Source organism: Parasteatoda tepidariorum, chromosome 4, assembly GCF_043381705.1.
Source record: "Parasteatoda tepidariorum isolate YZ-2023 chromosome 4, CAS_Ptep_4.0, whole genome shotgun sequence".
Lineage (NCBI taxonomy): Eukaryota > Metazoa > Arthropoda > Arachnida > Araneae > Theridiidae > Parasteatoda > Parasteatoda tepidariorum.
This window is the reverse complement of record NC_092207.1, coordinates 24,085,270-24,106,067: the sequence shown is the minus strand read 5'-3', so window position 1 is coordinate 24,106,067 and position 20,798 is coordinate 24,085,270. Positions and strand designations below refer to the sequence as shown.

Genomic DNA, 20,798 nt, shown 5'->3' with positions numbered 1-20,798 from the left:
ACATGGAGGGCTTTGTGACCCTAAAGATTTAACGTGCATCAGTCACCATTTACTACACGGGGAGTCTTCGGCCGGCTGGTTTCGAACTCCCGTTCTCACCTTCATGAGTCCAGCGCCCTGCCAACCAGACTGTCCCGGCCAGAAGAAATGATGCGAATATGAAATCAGTAACATTGTCAGTTGTCTGGTGTGGAGAACGCCGTCTTTGGAACTAGCATTGTTTATCTTTTTATAATTAATATTATTACTTATTTTATTTCGTTTTGTTATTTATTTTTATGACGAACATTTTTAACTTCAGTAAGTAACCTATTTATAAGAAAAGTACTTCCACAACAGTTGTCAGCCAAGAGGATCTTGAAAGTTAAGGCTCGATAATTTCGAGATTAACGTCATAATGGTGAATGTGTGGTCAGCATTGCACACCAGCTGCTTTTATTTTTCAGACAAGCTGGGTAGGCATCAAGAAGGAAACCCAGTCTTTCATAAATACAGCTTACTGCATTAACCACTTAACTTTCTTACTATTTCCCTGCGGTATGTACACATTTTTCGTTATCAATCCAGGGTGTCTATGTCTGCTTCAATAAATGTTCCTACAATAATATAACACTTTTCCATTATCTCTTTTAATTCTATAGCAAAATAATTCCTTTCTGCTCGACACATGATCGATTACCCGGACCTTAAGCGCAGTAAATAACTAACATGCAATGCCAATGTGGGGAGAAATTTGAAACAGCATTTTATGATGTATTTAGCGAAAAAATGTTAAATCCACCAATACTTCCAGCGTGAAAATGAAAAGCACTATCTCTGCAGCAGAAAAAAAATAATTTATTTCGCATGCAAAGATGCAAGCTCAATGATTTGACTTGAAGTATGCTAATTAATTAGTTAAACCAATTAACTAAGTTGCGCGCAAACAAAAACTCATACTTTAGATGATTAAACACAACATTTTTAAAATGAATTTTTTTGACCCTCAATATGTTAGTCAGGAGAAAGTTTAGGCTTTTTAATGCTATTTTCATATTTTTTCGTTAAACATGAACTAATTTTGAACCCATCATTAATAAAGTACTTTCTCCAAAGTAATTGATTTGAAAAATATAATTTTAATAACAACGAATTTCTATTTGTTACTTTATAAGTAATCAAAATTTTTTTGAACAATAAGACATAAAAATACTTTACATAATGTTAAATTATGTACCTTTTAATGAAAATATCCAAAATCTGTACAATATGTAAAAATCTGAGAAATTAAAATTTTAATAAACAATTGGAAGAAAAAAAAATTTCACGAATTATTTCAGCAAAATATACTTAAATGATATAAGTGTTATTTTCAAATATTATGGAGGAAATTATTTTTAAAACAATGAATTTATTTTTATGGAAGATAAGATTATGCTTTTTGAAATTATGCTTCTCTGAAAAAATACAACCATATTTCTTGCTGCACTATTGCCTTTGTTCATTTATGTTGAAATGCACTTTATACACAGATTTTCTTTATTTGTACCTAAATATGTTTAAAATTTGCCAAACATTTCTGTAAAATTATTCCTCTTACCTCAATATAGCTTTCATGTGGAATTAAAAAAAGTATAATTTATAAATAACCATCAAAAAAGTAACATTAAGTAATATTAATTACTATCACAAAAACTCGTACCTTATAATGCTTCATTTATCCTATCATTTATATCATTATCCTTTATATTCTTCTTCCTTTGCATAGTTAAGTACATGCTTTCTTGTTAATTACATTTTCAGATAGAAGTTCCATGGGCGTTGTTTACTGTAGGGTAAAATTTTGCTCTTTGTAACTAGAAATTCAATTTGCCAAAGCACTTGTTTCTTAAAATTTAGAGCAATATAATAGAGAAGAATATTAAGCATATAGGGATGGAAAATAGAAAAATCTATCTTTGATAACTGTACCAATTTAAAACGTTCCATTCTTCTTCTTTCTTTAACTTCCTCTATTTATCTGTTTTCACTTTATCATAATATTCGTAAATTACTTAAATCAAAAGAACTCTTGCTATCTGAATTTTAAAAAGTTCGCTGATATTTGCATGTTATCAAGGAGTTTTTAATGGGATTTATTAGAATTGCTACATACACTGTAAAAATTTCGGGATCAAATTACTACGGTAAATTGCCGGCACTTTGGGTGCATCATCCCTAAAATCCATTTTTACCGTAAAATACACTTTCACGGTAAATTATTATATTGAACTTTTAACAGTAATATCTACTTAATTACAGTGATTCGGCTGTTTTATTATAATTATTACTGTAAATATTACGGTTTATCGAATTATTGGTTCCGTAGCATATTCCAGTCAAAATAAGTTTCATGGTAAAAAGTACCGGCACCCTGGATGCCGGTACTTTTTACCGTAATTTGATTCGGAAACGCTAATGCTTTCAATTACTCTGTGACTATTTAATTTACTTCATTTTAAATATTGTTGTCAGTCTTGTCAATTAGCCAGTAATTTCTTATTATTTTCTTGACAAACTCTTGAAATTAAAATAATTTTCTGCCTAATAAAACCAATTTATTTATAAAAACAAAAAATACGTAATCGTTCTCTTTTATTCAAAACATGTTCAATTTAAAACTATAATCTGATATCATTACTTCATTAAAATCGTACAGTGCATTCATAAATGGACTTCCTTTGCTAACTTTGTGGTAAGTTTTAGCTTAATTTTTTAATTTCAAAAAATTTATCTATTGACTTATCTTATGTTCGCCAGCGTGTTTGTTTCTATCAGGCGTTTTTACTTCAGCATTTGTACTGTGAGCTTAGATAGCTTTAATTAGGTATTTTTTCTTGAGATACTGCGTCTATATTATTAAACATTTTGTAACGATGCGGTTTCTATGACAGCGCAACGTTGAATCAATGAAAAAAAAAATCCGTTTTTAAGATTACAGGCAAACAACTCAATGTAGAGGGATGCAAAATTTCGTAAAACGATCCAAAAAATATGTAATAAGAGGGGAAAAAATGCCATGCCAATCAGTGAAGAAACTCAAAAGATATAAGGCAAAGTTGCAATGGGTTTTAACAATGCAATTTCGTATTTTTGAACTTACACCCAAGCAAAATGACAATTGTTTACATACTACATCCCATAAGAATTTGCAAATTGTAGAAGAAAAAAATAAACACATCCAAATCGGTCACTCCATTCTCTGTTTATAATCGGACATACCTTGGCAACCAGAATTAAGGAGCCACCAAGGAACATACGTACAGACTTTCGCTTTTACATATAGATGAAAGTCTGTATGTTCGCCAATAGCTTGAAAACGATAACATCGATTTGGATTGTGTTTTTTCCCTCCCTAGTTTTCAAATTCTTATAGGGTGATTTGTAAACAATCGCCAATTTCTGGCGTCACGTAGTTCGGACCCAATATCAAAAATACAAACTTCCACTTTTGAAACAGATGGTTACAAATTTAACTTTCCTTGAGATCTTTTGAATCTCTTTCCCGATTGGCACAGTTTTTTTGTTACAAGCAGCTAATATTTTAATTATTATTATGCCATATTTCCCATCACTCTATATTGCGTTGTTTGCATACAATGTTGAAAAAACATTTTATCTTTTTATTGTTTCAATTTGCTCAGTCATGGAAACAATATTGTAGCAAAATGTTTCAGAAGAAAACGAAATCACTGAAAAATTGAAATATCTACTTCATGTGTTACTTGATATTTAAAACTGACCGGCTTTCACCATTTTCCTGTATCTATCGTCTGTAATGCATGGTCTTTTGAGAGACGATTGATTGAGGTTATACTGTATTTTTCAAATACAAAACCCAAGAGAAACACTAACTTCTGTTAAACAAAATGTTTTTAGGGTTACAATATTGTCTATTACATAGTTTTATTTAGGTGCTTAAACACAAAATTCAACAAAAAGGAAATAAATTTTTTTAGATAATATTAAACATTATTACAGTAAATAACTTGCTACTTTATATGATACTTTTGCAGTAAATACTTTAATGGCAGAAAAGGTTCAAAACATAGACATGGTTCCAGTTTTTGCCAGTTTAATGAAATTAGAAGTTTAAGGCTCTTTTTGTACTACAAACATTTTTAAACTAAATTCTGCTTTCTAAATTTGGAAAGAGCTAAAATAACAGTAAATCTTCTATAATAAAAAGGTGAAATAAGTACTTATTTTACATCAAATATTTTTATACTAAAAAAAGTTAAAAAAAACATTAAAATAGTGCATTTGATATATTTACTTATGGCATCGATATATTTGTACTAAACATATCATTAAACCAAATTTTCACTGGTAAACCGATTTTCCCTGTGAAATTTTTAAACTAACTTAAATCAAAAGCATTTGAATTTCCCCTAACTGATTCTGACTTTTAAATGTTACTTTTAGACAAGTTTAAAATAATTTTCAAGCACATAAATTTATACTTTTGCATTTAAAAAATTATTTTAAAAAAAAGAAGATACAAATATTGTTTTGAAACTATTTTTTTATTAAAGATTATAAATTAACAGCAAATCAGCTTTTTTTTTAAAAAAAGGAGGAACGAATATCAAAACAAAAGCACTGCAGAGAATGTTTATTTACAAAATGTTTCTCTTGACGCTAGAAAATTTACATGGACAATACAATTTTACAGTCTTGCTAAGTTAGAAAAAAAATCCTTTCATTCTTCTACCCATGCCTTGTCTGTCGTACAAAATGTTAAATTTGTTAACAAACTGAAATAGAAAAAAAGAATCAGTTAATATACTACTCAGTTTATATACTACTGCCAATTAAAATTGCTACACTATTAATGTGCCCACAACACATATAAAATTTGCATGGCAGATAAAACATAATAGGCAAACTATTAAATTTTCAGCACATTCATCTCGAACAGACAGCAGTAGCAACAGCTATAATGCATATAAAAGCAAAAATTTTACAGTAGTTTTCTCACCCCATTTGCATTTAAATATTGTCTCAGGTAAGAAAAGTTTTTGTAATGCCTTGTGTAAGAAGAAGACATGCTTACCACAACATGTCTACCCTTAATCAATAACCAGACTACTACTATTAGATTTTCAGTACATTCATCTCAAACAGACAGTAGTAGCAACAGCTATCAGGGTGTGTAGTCAGATTTTTCAACAAAAAATAAGCAACTTTTAAGTACTTTTTAATCACTCAAAAAATATTTTTAATCACTTTCCAAAAAAAAAATTCATAATTAGGATCTGTACAGCAATAAAAAATAAAAATTTCTATCATTTAAAGTTCTTAATTTATAAACATAAAATCAATAAAATTCAAAAACATTTTCAAAAACTCTACATATTCGTGATAAAATAACCAGTTTCTGACAAATATTACAGAGAAAATTGTGAAAATCATGCATTTTTTGTAAGTTAGGACAAAATTTACGGCAAAGAAAAAATCTCTTAAAAGATAGATAATTAAGCACTTTTTTACAAACCCCGAATAAAAAAAGCACCTTTAAGGGCTTTTAAAAAACGTACATCAAAAATAAGCATCTTTAAGCACTTTTTAAAAATGCTATGCACCCTGGCTATAATGCATATAAAAACAAAAATTTTACAGTAGTTTTCTCACCCTATTTGTATTTATATATTGTCTTAGGTAAGAAAAGTTTTTGAAATGCCTTGTGTAAGAAGGAGACGTGCTTACCACCAGTCTACCTTTAATCAAGGAAGATAGCCTACTACGCCTACTACTACTAACCTGGCCTACTACCTATACCTATACCTACTACCTGGATAGCCTACTACTAACCTGGAATTAACAGATTCCCACAATATTTAAAGCAGTTACGAAATACCATTTTAAAAATAGCTTAATTAGTTTGAATTGCCTGCATTTAAACAATTGACTGCATAATTATCAGGTATTTTATATAGATTTAAGTTTCTATTGAATCAATAATAAAACATAACATTGATTACCACTCTAAATATACCAGTGCCTGGAACAGTAACTATTATATTTTTAGCATGCTAAGAGCCATGGCCATGATTTATCTTTGAATTTTCTCCAATATTTCAGCAGGACAATGCACATCCACAATCTACCCGTATTCTCCTGATTTTCCTTGATACAGAATATATTTTAGTGTTTCCTAGATCAGCTTATTCTTTTGGTTTTTCACCAATTGAAAATACGTGGTCAATAGTCGCTGAACAATTGGCAAGTTATCATTCTCTACTGCCCTTCTGCATTGTTAAAATTTCATGGACCATGATCCCAAAAAATAGCATGCAATCTCTGTTTGATTCCTTTTACAAGTGCGTAAATGTAGTTAATGCCATTGGCAGTGAGTGTTCTATATACTGATTTTTCTAAATCTTTATGTCTAAATTACTTCACTTGTTTATTCCATAATAATATAGATGTCCATGTTCAATACATATTTTGTTATTTATATTATTTTTTGATGTAACAATTTGAATGCCTGATAGTGTAATAATGCATTTTAAGAGTAAATATCAACAAGTTTTTAAGTATACAAGTTTCTAAATTACATCTCTTGGTTATTCCATAATAATATAGAATACAGTCCCAGTTCAAGAAATATTTTGTTACTTGTATTCCTTTTTGATATAGCAATTTTATTGTCTAGTAGAGTAATAATGCATTATAAGAGTAAATATCAACAAGTTTCTAAACATAAAAACATATAAAATTACCTGGTTAATAGTGTTACACCCCTTTGTAAGTGTTCCAAGGTAAGTCATAAGCCCAACATCATTGCATTGCTAAAAATAAGTAAAAAAAATTGATAAACGTATAAGTAATAAAAAATAAGAACTTATAACAAGTTAATTCAAAATTGTTAGCAAATAAACTTTATTATCTTTCACACTGACAAAAAAAGGAACTATTAATAAACATAATCGTTGAACCAAAGCAACTATTATTCATGTAAGATCAAGCTTTAAAGATTAAAAGACTTTTGCTTCATTCAAATAAACATGAAATATTAAAGATTATTTCCCTATCAAAAACATATTTGCTCCATGTACAAATTTATCATTATCTATTGATTTTATTTAGATAAAATCGAAATTATGTTATATAAAAAAAAAGTTTTAAAAAATTAATAAGAAAGTTTAGATTAAATATAAATTTTAATATTTCAAGTAAAATAAGTGTTCCGTTCCTTACTAATGAAATAAACATACCAATAATAATTCCGAAATGAATGTTAATTTCATTATTTTGAAAAAGTTTAAAAACATTCTAATACTTACATTAAAATATTCTTCTTTAAAAAAATCTGATGAAACAACAGGTAATCTATGACATAAACTATATGCTTCTCTTAATATCTCATGATTAGGAGCTGCTCTACCATCCTTTACAGCTCTTACATAATCTAAAATTAAATGTACTCTACTGTGCAACATTTTAATGGCACTGTGTTGAGCTTGCAATTGTTCAGCAACTGAAAACAATAAAATAAATACATTGAAGGTTTAATATAGAAAAAAAAATTTAAAACTAATTAGAAATAACTGTGGCTAGACTTATACTAAAAGAAAGACTATTATATTAAAATAACACAGCAAGGTGAGGATTTACAATCTGAAATTAATTAGCATAAAAAAATTTATATAACCAGCATAAGAAATTTTATTACTGTTTTCTAACTAATTTTATTAAACTTGGGAAAAAAGAATTGAAACTGCAAAAATAAAATTCCAAAATGTAAGAGTCAGAGGAAAAAATATCTTTATGACAAAATAGTCCATGTTTTGACACCGCAATTTTTTTTTTTTTTTCCTTTCATCGCAACATACTTACAGTATTTTTAATGGCATTTACCAAAAACATAAATAAACAAATAAAAAACGCAGTTTAAGTGAGGCAAATCTATAATTTTAAACTATATATATTATACTGCCATAGAGAATTACCTAGGCTTTAGGAAGGACAATTAACTTAAATATATTAAAAATTTCTCAACATTTTTAAAAACTGCAAATTAGGCAAGATTTTTTTCACCTAGATGAAAATTATCAAGTTTAATAAATAATCTAAATTTTTGCAAATTTTCTGAGCCCAGATAATACAGTACTGGAGAAACTTTTCACATGTTAAAAAACTGGACCGTAAAGCTTATCATTTTTACAAAACTGTGGCTCTTTTTTTACATTGACTTTTAGCTTCACCTTCAGAATTAGCAGATACAAAGCTGAGAGTAACATGACTGATCAGTCCTAAATAACTGTGTTGCAAACTCACAGCAGTTATGAAAATTGTAAATTATTCACAAAAAAAGTTTTATTCGGTGTGATGACAGAGCCTTCAAAAACCAGCCTTCACAAAATGCAATTTGAGAGTTCATTTAAAATTAAAGTATTTTATGATCAGTAAAAATTATTTAAAAAATTTTTTTGAAAGAGAAAATAAAAAATCTGCAATTTTTATTAAAAAAATCAAAACTTGAAACATTTCTTTTTAATTAAAAAGAATTATATGCATACTAAGAAACAAATTTTTGTTTTTCGTTGCAAGAGATTTTTTAACAGATCTTAGATATTTTCACATCCCAAACTTCAAATCTGCAATAGATTTCACTCTACTGTTACCAAGCTACTGTTATTTTAATTTTTTAAAATTATATTTTCATTCAATTTTCATCGAAGTTTAAAAACCTCATATATAATAGGGATTCACTTGAATTTTGCGAAAAATCCCTGGATGAGTTAGGGCACATCATCAGGATTAAAATTGCATAGGAACCCAAGCCCAAAAATGTTGTAGTGTATAGCTTGGGGAGCTTCGCTATTATGGACTGTTTTTTCGTGTGCTTAATAGGGAAGCACCTTCAGCCACATACAACATTTTGGGGGATGGGTTCCAATGTAATTTTAATCCTGATGAATCGTAACTCCCCTTGAAGTTGGAAGTAACATGCAGGCGATCTCCTGTTACATATATATATATATATAACATTTTTAAACTTGTACATTTAAACAAAAAATAGACTAAAAATGTCATTTTAAATAAATTTGCCCACTAAAAGCAAAACAAATTTCAGATTTGAAATTCCAACACCTGAAAAGGGCAAGATCAAGTATTTGTGCAAATACAGCAAAAAATTTGCTCTCCAGTATTATTTATGATATGCTCAACTTTTTCTCTTAATTTTTAGTCAAACTGTTCCTTTTATAGCACTTAAGAACAATTTATGAATTGTCAATAGATATAAAAACAGATTTCATTGTGGCTTGCAAAGAATAATTGTTTTCCGTTTTCCTGTAGCCCTCTTCTGAAAAAGGTTGTGCACTTATAGCGTAAGCTTCTATGCTTTCTTTTCTATACTTCTTACCTAATGAACTTTCACCAGACTCATTTGTGGACATTCTAGCCATGTGATCCAAGCCAATACGCTCAGCCTCTTCTGTAGCAAGTGTATAAGACAATTCAACAAAAAGCATGGTAGCCTGAAAAAAAAATTTTTAGACAATATAAAGAAGACAGTATGAATTCAAAAACTGAAAAAAGACAGTATGAATTCAAAGACAGTATGAATTTACTGAACTTAGACAGTATGAATTCAAAAACTGAAAAAACTATTTAATTAAAAATCATTAAGTATTATTTAGCCTTAAGTGAATATAAGCTTAACACTTTGCCAATTGATCATGCAGATCTCCAGATTTTGTAAACTATCAACACAGGACTAATCGGGGAAGTCAATAAGTTTGGCAATAGTTGTAGCTGTTAAAAAATATGCAGCGGCTAGATTGTACTCAGACTCAATTTGTTAAGACAGTAAAGTGCTTATATAAACAAAACATTATATAAACAAAACATTATATAAACATTAACAAAATATTTTGTATTCATAAAAAAATTTTAAAAAATTCATGAAAAAAAATCAAAGCATTTTATTTTATCATAAGGCAGATAGGTGCAAAAGCATTAATTTTTTCAAGTGCATACTGTTGAAGTTTTTCACAAAGAATGACAATATGTATAACAAATATTTCCTATCAAATAAGGTGTAATTAAACAACTAAATAACAATGATGTTATGTAACAACTTTAAAAGCAAAATATTATGTTATAAAAAGCATAAAAAAAAAGAAACAAATTACCCCATTAACTATGGTGCATTGATAAATAAACATTTCATCCTTTTCGATAAAAGGTTTTTAACTGAGAAAAAATTTGTATTTTTGTTTGGTGATTTATAACTTCTTTTTAATATGATATCTGGTAAGTAATAAGTAACAATTAACTATATTTCCATGGTACCATAGTGGAAAACTTCTTAATTAAATTAATTTTACTAATTCCAGGCAGATCATTTCATGCTGTTATTGTTTTTATCACTATCTTGAAGAAAAAAATATATTGCTAACAGTCAGTGATGCTGAAGATTTGTTTTTTAAGCGGAGTAAAATTAATGTCAAGTTTAATATTATTTAACTGTTTAAAACTCACTTGATTTTCAATTTAAACATAGCAGCATTAGCATTAAAACAAAAAGAAGAAAACTTTTTATAAAAAAATATAAACTTTAAATAAGAAGTAACTTTTAATCAGTTTTAATAACTTTGCTATATATATTCTATCTAAAACTTAAATGCTTCCCAACTGTTTAAGCCATTATTAAAACAAAAAAAGTATGCAGTAAACCTAAAAAAAAAAAATTAAATAAAATTTTAAAAAAACTCAAAACTGTGAACATTTTAGAGAACAATTTTAGAGAACCCTGCAAAACAATTTACATTTGGAAGAAGCGACAGAGAGTAGAGAATTGCACAGTCACTCAGCAGTGCGATTCTTCCCTTTTTCTCAACTTGAGTAACTTAGGATTTACTCAAGTTAGGATTCAAGAAATTTTCAATTCATATTGCAGAAATTTTCAATGAAAAAAAGTCAACTTCTATTTCAATACAATCACAAATGCTGCGATTATAAAAACTGCATCACAATGGAAATTTAATCTGCTATAAATTATCGTTCTTTCATAATTAAGGTATTTATATCTAATAAGACGTTTGACGAAATTAGGTTCCCTTTTTTTATTGCAATCTACGTTTGCAAAACAATAACTATTTATAATTTGCAAAATAGCAAGAATTTAATGAATGAAAGTTCTTTGTTTACTTTCACCGAATGCTTACAGAACATTTGTATGGATACCTACAGTAATATTTTAACATAAAAAAATATTTTAATAAAAATATTACAACAAAAAAGATAATTTACCTCTCCATTAACAAGATCAATAACAGATTCATACATTACAACAGGCAACTGTAAAAATAAAAGAAAATAGTCAGTAAATTAGAATTTTAAAAATCACAACACAGTAGATAACCATTTATTCAGAAACTACGGAATCAATATTGTTCTATATGATTTTTTTTAATGCTAGATAATGAAGCTATACAAAATAGCATACCTCCTTAGATTTTTTGCTAGAATAAATTATTTATAAGCCTTAAATAATCTATTTGAGTTGTAACAGATAATATCAAAAAAGCATACTCAAAAAGGCATATCTCAACTTAAAAACTGCTGTATACTATTAGATTAAACATACTGCAGGTTTCTACGATAAAATGTTCTGATCATTAAAAATTCTATTCATGAACATTTTAAAATCTTTGAGAGCTTTGAACTTAGCTATTTTATTTCGAAAACTAGTCAACAAAAATCTATACAAAAGGTTCTGCCCTGTAGTAAGTAGAATTAAAATTTTAAAAAAAGTATCTAATAATCGAAACAATTAAATATTAAATAAACACTGCAATAAACTTTCAAAATTTTTGATATGCACATAATTCAACAGCACATGCACCCTAGAATGTTTCTCCATAAATATATAAACTAAACTCAGTGGCACAACAGCCCATAGAGAGCCAAAGCCTACTGTGCCCATCTCAGTTTTCTTGACCTTGGGCTCTGGGGTGCAGGAGCAGATGTTCTGCTCAGGTGGTCAGCCGAACGCAAAACCCCCAGTGTTTAGTCCCCGAGCATGCTTGATACTCATTTTATTGATCCACTGAAGGGATGAAAGACTGAGTCAACCTTGCCCGGTCCGAGGATCGAACCCAGAACCTGTGGCATGCGAGTGTGAAGGGCTCCATAAATATATGCTGAGATTTATAATTAGTGTGAAAAATATGTTGACTGTAAAAAAAAAATTTAATTTTACTATAAATGAATTTGATTACAAAAATTTAGTTTCACACAAACAAAATCTCATGGTCATAAGGCATGCATCCAGTCTTTTTAACAGTTAGACAAAGAATAAGCAATTGAAAAATACGAAATGTAATAACAACTAGATAATTAAGCTTTAGATTCATTAAAAAATATCTAAAAATTACTTTTGGTTAACTTTAAAAATTGAAATACTTACTTCAGTGTGCCTTCCTACAGGATTTAACTTTAAAAACACTGGACTTTCATTTATTTCACAGATCTATAAATGAAATGAAAGGTAAACATAAACGACCTAATAAGCAAAACAATCTACACATAAGTATTCTGTGTATGACTATATTTTGTGCAAATACAAAATCTATAAAAAATTCACAATTAATCATTCACTAAAGAGATGAACCGTGTTGAAAGTTACAAAATGAAATGGCATGTATATAAGTTTAACTAAATATATAAATTGTTAGTTCAATGATAAAGAACATGATAGAAAATTATTTTTTCAGTTTATTTATATGACTTTACCACGCACGAAATTTCCACCCACCAGTTTACCATTGGGGTATATATAACTATATTCACTTAGATAATCATGCCCTAATGAAAAGGCACATAAAAGTGTTTTGAAAACAAGCTTTAGCATTTTTCTTCTATTTAGAACAAAGAATAAAGAGTCACTCACGTTTCATCGCCAAAACCAATGCTGTTAGCAACATTAGAACCTTAAGACTACCTCATTTCAATTTATATTTTATTGCAAAAAATCTGTTTCAATAAAGTTTCTACTTTTTTTTATGATTTCAGTCACCTTCATACTTCATCTGCTAAAAATTCGTTTGCATTTTTCATGAATGCAAAATAGTGGCAAACAAAAATTTTAGTGTGGTTAGTATCTTCAGAACTGAAATTTCACGCCCTAAATTAAACTAACACAAGAGAAAATACTTATTAACATTTTCATCAATATACCATTTATCTTATTAGCATGAAAACAAATTTTTATTTTTCAGTTTTATAAAAATTTAGTAAGGATATTACACAAAAATTAAATGTAGAGAGAAGCTGCTTTTTTTTAAAGGATTTCTTGTATAAATATAACAATTTACAGAAATCTAAAAATATGTAATCCACAAGCAATATTAATTCCTTAAGACTTAAAAAATCACATCTTGAAATTTTTTTTAAGGAACTCATAATTATTGTAGGGAAATTTCTGCAGGGAAAAAAAAGGGAGGGAAATTAGAGTAGGGAAAATTTTCCCTGCTATACACTCACTTTAGGTAAAAACATAACATCCTAACAGCTTACATTTCAAAAATTGCCTAAGCATTCAATAGAATACTAAATTACAAAGCATGAAATTTAACAGGTATTTTTTAAAATTACTAAATATACCTTAGAATGTTGGTATTTCACACTCTGTCAGAAACACATAAAATTGGCCTTTTAAATTGCAGTTTCAAATTTTTTGCTCAAAATATCATTGGTATTCTTGGGGAATAAAAGTCTTTAAAAAATAACCACATCATTATCTTTTTTTTCATAATTTTCCTTTAAGAGTATTCTATAGAATGTCAAAGTAAACTGTATAATAAATTGCAGATTTTTCATAAGTTGCCTAAGTGCTCCATAGAATGCGAGTATTTTATAAATTACCGGTAACACATACATAAATAATGTTTATAGCACTATTTAAATTTAATACTATTACTATTTAATTTAATACTTCTATATTTTGCTATTTTTAGAGCAAAAGTTACCTAACATAATGCATTTTTCTTGTAACACTTATTCAAGTCTATGAATCTTAAAACATCAAAATAAAACTTATAAGAAAACTTAAATATAATAAATTATACAAATTTTCTGTAACCATAAAAAACTAAGGAAACAAAAAATAATTCAAATATATTGGTAAAGAAATCACAAGATTACAAAACACAGAAAAAAGGCACTATTTCAAAATATGGAAGATGATAAACTATTTAATTAATTTATAAAAATGCAGTTGAAGCTTGATATAATGAGCATCAGGGCTGTAGGGAAAACAGACATTATTGCATGAGGCTGTCATATCATCAAAAAATACCATAAATATTGCTAAAAAATTAACAGACCAATTTTAACAAAGCAGGGCTTAACAAGATTTACTTTAACAAGAATTTAGTAAGAAACAGAAAAATTAATAATGCAACTTTCTCTGCAATAATATATACACAATCCTACTTCATTGGCTTTAAGGTTGCCATCAATAATATACATCAAGATAATTTCCTAGACCATATATTTCAACTCTAAACTAAACCAAAATATGATATTTCCTAAATAAAATGAATACAATTTCAAAGAAGTAAAAATATTGATTAACTTATTATATATCACGTGTGCACAATCTGAGGCCTGATGATTGTTGACACACGGCCCAGGAAAGCTAACCATTTTTTTCTGAAAATTTATTGTATATCCTTTCATATTTTTAAAATTTAACAATCAATATACATCAGAAAATCTTTATATTGAAAAACCTTGATTCATGAGGCTTTGTAATATGTAAAATTTTTTACGATACAGATCATTAAACTTGCCTACTAGACATGATAATATAAATAATATGCCATTTTAAAATATTAAATTGAACCATAATCAATATAGTATTTTGGAATCAATATAGTATTTCAAAATTGTTAAATACAAATACTTTAAAACAGAAAAATGCACATTAAACTTACATATTTACTATTAAACTTACATATTTACTATATACAAAAAAATTGAAACTATTAAGAGCATCATAAACAAATTTATCAATTTCGATCTGTTTGTTTCAGAGACTATAAAGTTAATGTGGTTTACGAAGAATTGCATTATAAAGATCTTCCTTTTTATTTATATTGAAATAACCCATTAAACTTTAAATACTAATAATTTTAACTTTTAATAATTTTAAACTATAAAGTTAAACAAAAAATTGTTTAAGTCAAATACCTGTTTGTGAACCTTTATGTCAGATTCATTTACTGAATCTCCTGTTGTATACCAACCAAGAAAATCTAGGTCACTGAATACTTGTTTGACTAGAAAAGAAACAAGAATATTAACTTTTACTTAAAAAATTATTCAAATAAGATATTGCTATTTCAGTATTTTAGCTCACAATTACAATAGATAAATTTTTAAAAAATTTACTTGCTTACCAAAATTACTTTCCTCTCAAAATGGTATAGTTCAAAGGTAACTTTTAAATAACATGTTTGTGCTTGATGAAAACAACTTTTGAAAGAAAAAAAAACTTTAAGGGTGAATTAAGTGATAATTATATATTTCTTCAAAATCTTTTTATTAAAATAACGTAAATTAATTGTTCAAAACAAGATTTGGGCTTCTTTGTCAAAAAAAATATACAATAGGAAAGCCATTTTACAAATAAATAAAAGAACAAAATATTTTATGTATTAAACAGAAGTAAAATTAGTATAGCAGTTGGGCTTTATAAATTAACCTAATAACTTCGCCTTTAAAAAAAAAAAAATCTAAAGTAAACTAATTGTCATAAAAACTAAAAATCATTAAAAATATAGATTTAAAGAACAATAATTTTAAAAAAAGAGGGTAAAAAACAAACATTTACAGATTAAAACTTCTGTAAAAGAAATTTGTACTAAATTTAAAATGCTAATTAATTTAGATATATAGCCACCAAGTTTAAGACAGATGAAAACGTGACTGTCACTTTCACTTGTCACTAAAACATAAGAGTCTGTTTTGGTTAAGATACCAATAAGGATATCTTTGATTACAAATCACTTAAGTTATGTTTCAGTAAAGAAAATGAATTACATTGTTGTTCTTTTGTTGTATAGTAATCCTTATCAATTATAACATCTCCTTCAATTTTATCAAAGACCAACTCAAAGGAATTCTCTATTTCAAGGTTTCTTCCTTTTTGCTTCCCAATCAGTGCTCCAATAACTATAAAAATTAATTAAAATAATTATTTAATAATAAATTAATTATAAAAATTAAATATACTCAATCTAATCTAAATATTTGAAATGGTCCAAACCTTGTTGTGCAGCCCCTTCTTGAGCTTTAACACGAGTCCAATGTTCTGAAACATTCATAATAACCAGGGGGTGCAAAGAAACCGAGACACTTCCAGTTGTGCCAGATGCTGCCAAAACATTTTTTGCAACTTCATCAACCTCCATAGACATAATTCTAAAAATTAACAATATATTTATTTATTACTTGTTTTAGGCTACTAAGTCAATACATTTAACAAAAGCTAATCTGAAGATTTCAAAAATAAAACTTTCTACTCGAAATTCTACATTTATTGTGATACATATATGCTAGAATGAGCTAAATGAGCATTCAGCAATATAGCTGAAGAAACTCATTTAAAAAAAAAACCTATTAAATACTGGAAAGTAAAATAAGCAAATTCTGTAAAAGCATTTTAAAAAAATCTATTTAATATTCTGTGCAGTGTTACAAAATGTACTATACAATGAAAAACCAACTAATATTATTACAGACTTAGTAAATATTAAGTTATTTAAATTGTTATACATTTAGTTGTGAAGTCATGAGGACAGGAATCCCAAGGAAGATATTAAAAAAAAAAAGACTCTGAAAGTTCAGGATAATAAAAATCTTTTTTAACAGCATCCTAGTCAACATAAAAAAATTTAAAACAAAAAAAATAAGTCAAAATAATTAATTCAAAATTATATACATTATTGACTTAAATAAGGCTTACAATTTGCTAGCTTACAAAAATTAGAGGTACTTTCCGGTTAGCCATATGCAAGTAAATTCAACTATTTTTATTTCATGTCTCTTTTAACTATATATAAATAAAATTTAAAAAAATACTTGACTTTACTTGTACCCGACTTACCAAAAATACCAATTTAGATTTTTTGCTAATGCATAAAATTATCAATCAGCAGTGTGCGTATTTATATGATTTTTTCTTAACTTAAGACCATAAAAATTCTTTTTCTTTTCATTCACAAATAAAATATTTCTTGAAGGCTAGGGTTTGTGTAATAAAATAACCTGTAAGATGTTTATATTTTATTAACAAAATAGCAAGCACAGTTAAAATTGAAATTTTTTTTTAAAGTGAAACACAAGAGATTTTGAAGAACTTCTGCACAAGAAGATGGTTTTTTTTAACCAGGATTTGTGCCATGCAAACTAAACTCTTCAAGTCAAACTGAGTAGTTTTTGCACATGAGACAAATTTTACCAGCACAAATGGCTTTTCTAGATATGACTTTGAATTTTATACTTCAAGTTTGCCCAATTCTGCGATATACACATAGATTTTTCATTGTTTGAGTCCTACCACAACTTGATTGCTGGTAAAACTTTTGTCACAAACACTGATAAGGCAAATGTTCCAAAAAGGATAATTATAGTTTTTTTTAAACATACATTTCTTTATATTTATGATACAAAGAATATAAATTTTGAAGTCATTTTCATACTTGCTGAAATAGAAGAAAATCTTTTGCTAAAGGGTTCTCATGCTTGTGACAATAGAAATTTATAAAAATTATCTGAAGCTATTTTACACCAACCTTGTCTATAAATTTTCTTTTTGCAATGATTATGCATTAATTAAAGTTTATATTTTTGATGCTAAAAATCTTTAGCATTTCTGATTACCTTATAATAATCACATTCTTATTTGTTTAAGCTAGGAAATCCTGCCTTAAAGTATTCGTTGCGAACAAAATATACTTTAGAAATGATAATACAAAAACAAAAAAAACTTGGCATCTTTTGATTAAATACAACAAATATGCGGTATCAGAAAGTATAGCAATAAGTTCGATAAATTTCTCATTATTCGACAATAAAAGTAGTAATTAGTTCATTTAACTTAATGCTTTTAAGTACCAAACTAAAAGCATGTATCAGTTAACCATTCTGGCAGCGATCTCATCATAACAGAACGAGTGTCAATTGCTGGAAGTGCAATTAAAAACTGATCATGCCCTTTTATCAGACTAAGAGTCAAATTTATATCAAAATGGTTGTGCAAATTTTTTTGCAGAGAGTTGAAATAACAGTGAATCAACCTTACTTACCCGGCAGAATAATTTCAAAGTATAACTTTAAAATAGCTGAAATTCCACTATCACAGAATTTAGATACTTAGATTTATTGTATGAAAAGCTTTTGACTGTCTAGTTTTGTGTTAGTAAAGGAATCAAGCAACATTCGAAAATATTTACAGTTAAGACAAAACCCGCACAAAGCAAAAATTTCATCCTGTTCCTACATTTAAATTAACTGCAACCATTAAGTAATTGCTTGTTTACTTTTTATTTCTTATGGCACGATAATTTGAATATCTCCATCTAGTAATAGTAGTATGAAAAGTAAATATCTCTATTTCTGTTTTTGATGACTTTTTTTCTAATTACTGATTGTAAAATCAGTGATTACATATCGCATTTAAGTTATAATAGATGGTTGGTGAAAGCATTTCTGATAAATATTTTTCGCTATCATTAAAATTGCCTTCGAGTTATCACAACGTTTGTTTATGTTTATTGTTTTGAAGTTGGTTCTTGATTTATTTTCAAATGGTCGAAAGTAAAAGGAGCCCCCGCTAATAAACTTTGGAACTGATTTGTCAGGCACTTTTCCCCCCATCTAATTTTCGCACATGGCAAATCTGGTATTATTAAGCTCTGGCAAACTTTTGGATTCGGGATTGTTTACTATATCTAACAGAGTCCTTTGAGTGTGCTTAAATATCTCAGATCCATTGACCAAGTTAATGGAGTTACCTTCTTTCAATATGAAAATATTTGTTCAAATGTGGTATTATACTAAATGTTAATCAATCATTAAGGCTGCTTCCGTGATCCTATGATATAATTGGCTTTCTTGGTCTTCTTTTTTATTGGTTGCATTTTTATAAGCCTCACAACAGTGTTATTATATGGAAAAAGTTACCTTTAAAAAAAGTAAGTGAATAAAAATAAATTTCACTGATCGGTGAAAAAGGGAAATTAAGCAAGAATTCTTAGGATCAGTTCATAATTAATATTTTTAGTAAATACGTAACAAACATTTATGCACCAAAAAAGATTTAACCTGTTTTGAAATTGTAAGTCTGATTTAACAGCAGTTGTTTTAGAACTTTAATTAGATAGCATAATTGAAATTTTAATTAATCAAATATTGATAGTCAATTTGTTTTTAGAAGTATACCACTAATTTGTAGCGACTTCTGGCGTAGTTAGTATAATAGTTTTGAAATTTCGTCCCAAAATTATTTTATAAATGTTGATGAATAATTTAATTTAATTGAATTTGAATCTTAGTTAGAAATTAGTAGTAAATTATACAACTTGCATGTTATTTTTTTAAAATAGTCAAAAAGGGAATTAAACATTTTACCAAGTTTTTATCTTTCTATCCTTATAAATATTTTGTCCACCACTGTAATTAAATGAATTGTATCTACTTTGTGATTGGTCAGAAATAGTTCTTTTGAACTCAGTTATGAAAGCTGTTGCTTGACAAAAATCATTCCAAATATTATAGTTGAATCAGGGAACAGACGTATTTTAGAATTAATCAAGCAGTTGCGTAAGAGCTTTAATTTCTTGTAATCATTTCTCTTTTGATAATTAAGTTCTAATTAATAAAAACTTCTAATTAATAATTTTAAATTTTAGAACAAGTTTTAAAAAATATTAATTGTGAAAATCTATTCTTACCTATTTTAAAGGGAAAGTTTCAGTTTTGATACCTACAACAAAATAATTGCCAAGTTTGGCTGGTTTTCAGTACTACTAAAAAAAAAAAGAAAGCAGCACTTAATATAGGTATAAACAGTTAAATATATGGAAGTGTATCATATCTTGTGGAAATGTATCACATCGTAACATAGTTATCATTTTAAAGGCTTAACTTAACATTTATACTTATTTTACACATGTTGACTGTAGCATGGAAATGTTTATTTAAACAATAGTGTTCTATGAGCTAAAAAAATTTGTAAGGAAACTTAATAATATGTATGCAGAAAATTAAATGAGGTGAGTATTAGAGTTTGTTCAAAAATAATAATATGTTAAAATTTAAAAAAATCTCTTAATAGCAATGTTTATAAATTGTTTTCTTGAGATTTAGCATGTGCTAAGTAAAATCACAATAACCTTTTATATTTCTCTTATTTTACTCCTGAAATCTCAGGAACTTTAATTTCAGTTATTTATTTTTTTTTCTTCTGTGTACAGAGATGATTGTGCTCCGTAAAAAAATCCAGATTTTTTGATAACCGCCATCTGAAAGTTTCCAGAAATCCAAGATCCAGGAGTTTCGACAAACCATCGATCACATCATCTACAATTTATCATTGTAGAATTTATCATTTGTAAATATTTTTCCTGGTGGAATAATAAATGTGATTAGAGGTAAAAGTAAACTTATACATAATTATTAATTGAAATTATGCTGCATATAATTTATTTAGAATTTCATGTTTTGAAACCGTCAACGATTTAGATTTATAAAGACAT

At 27.5% G+C, this 20,798-nt stretch overlaps 2 protein-coding genes and 1 long non-coding RNA gene across 8 annotated transcripts in view; 2 read left to right on the top strand and 1 right to left on the bottom strand.

Moving 5' to 3' along the window:
* Positions 1-5,815, top strand: part of LOC139425350 (uncharacterized) — a 74,004-nt gene extending 68,189 nt beyond the window's left edge. Inside the window, exon 3 of the long non-coding RNA XR_011636560.1 lies at positions 5,680-5,815. This is a non-coding gene — a long non-coding RNA (uncharacterized lncRNA). The remainder of the gene's footprint in view (positions 1-5,679) is intronic.
* On the bottom strand, positions 4,619-18,494 carry LOC107455935 (COP9 signalosome subunit 6). The gene is made up of 10 exons (XM_016073667.3): positions 18,348-18,494; positions 16,307-16,461; positions 16,081-16,212; positions 15,229-15,317; positions 12,443-12,505; positions 11,284-11,331; positions 9,392-9,506; positions 7,308-7,501; positions 6,744-6,812; positions 4,619-4,775 (listed from the first exon to the last, which is right to left on the bottom strand). Exons 2-10 carry the CDS (start codon positions 16,455-16,457, stop codon positions 4,704-4,706), a joined length of 933 nt encoding a protein of 310 aa, XP_015929153.1. The 5' UTR covers positions 16,458-16,461; positions 18,348-18,494; the 3' UTR covers positions 4,619-4,703.
* Positions 18,495-18,546: 52 nt separating this feature from the next.
* LOC107455934 (TATA box-binding protein-associated factor RNA polymerase I subunit B) overlaps positions 18,547-20,798 on the top strand; it is a 32,493-nt gene continuing 30,241 nt past the window's right edge. For 3 of the 6 annotated variants that reach the window (XM_071179547.1, XM_071179548.1, XM_071179544.1), the window contains exon 1: positions 18,626-18,734. In XM_071179547.1, the coding sequence (XP_071035648.1) occupies positions 18,667-18,734 (68 nt within the window). In that variant the 5' untranslated portion in view covers positions 18,626-18,666. Of the gene's footprint in view, positions 19,236-20,295; positions 20,316-20,798 lie in introns of those variants that run through there. The other 3 variants (XM_016073663.4, XM_071179546.1, XM_071179545.1) reach the window with 3 other exon arrangements.

Excerpts from the sequence above, each read along its gene's own strand:
- LOC107455935 (XM_016073667.3), bottom strand. The coding sequence starts at position 16,457 with ATGTCTATGGAGGTTGATGAAGTTGCAAAAAATGTTTTGGCAGCATCT. Across the intron at positions 11,332-12,442 it reads CTGTAGGAAGGCACACTGAA|TTGCCTGTTGTAATGTATGA; the intron begins GTAAGTATTTCA and ends TTATTTTTACAG. Across the intron at positions 4,776-6,743 it reads GGTGTAACACTATTAACCAG|TTTGTTAACAAATTTAACAT; the intron begins GTAATTTTATAT and ends TTTCTATTTCAG.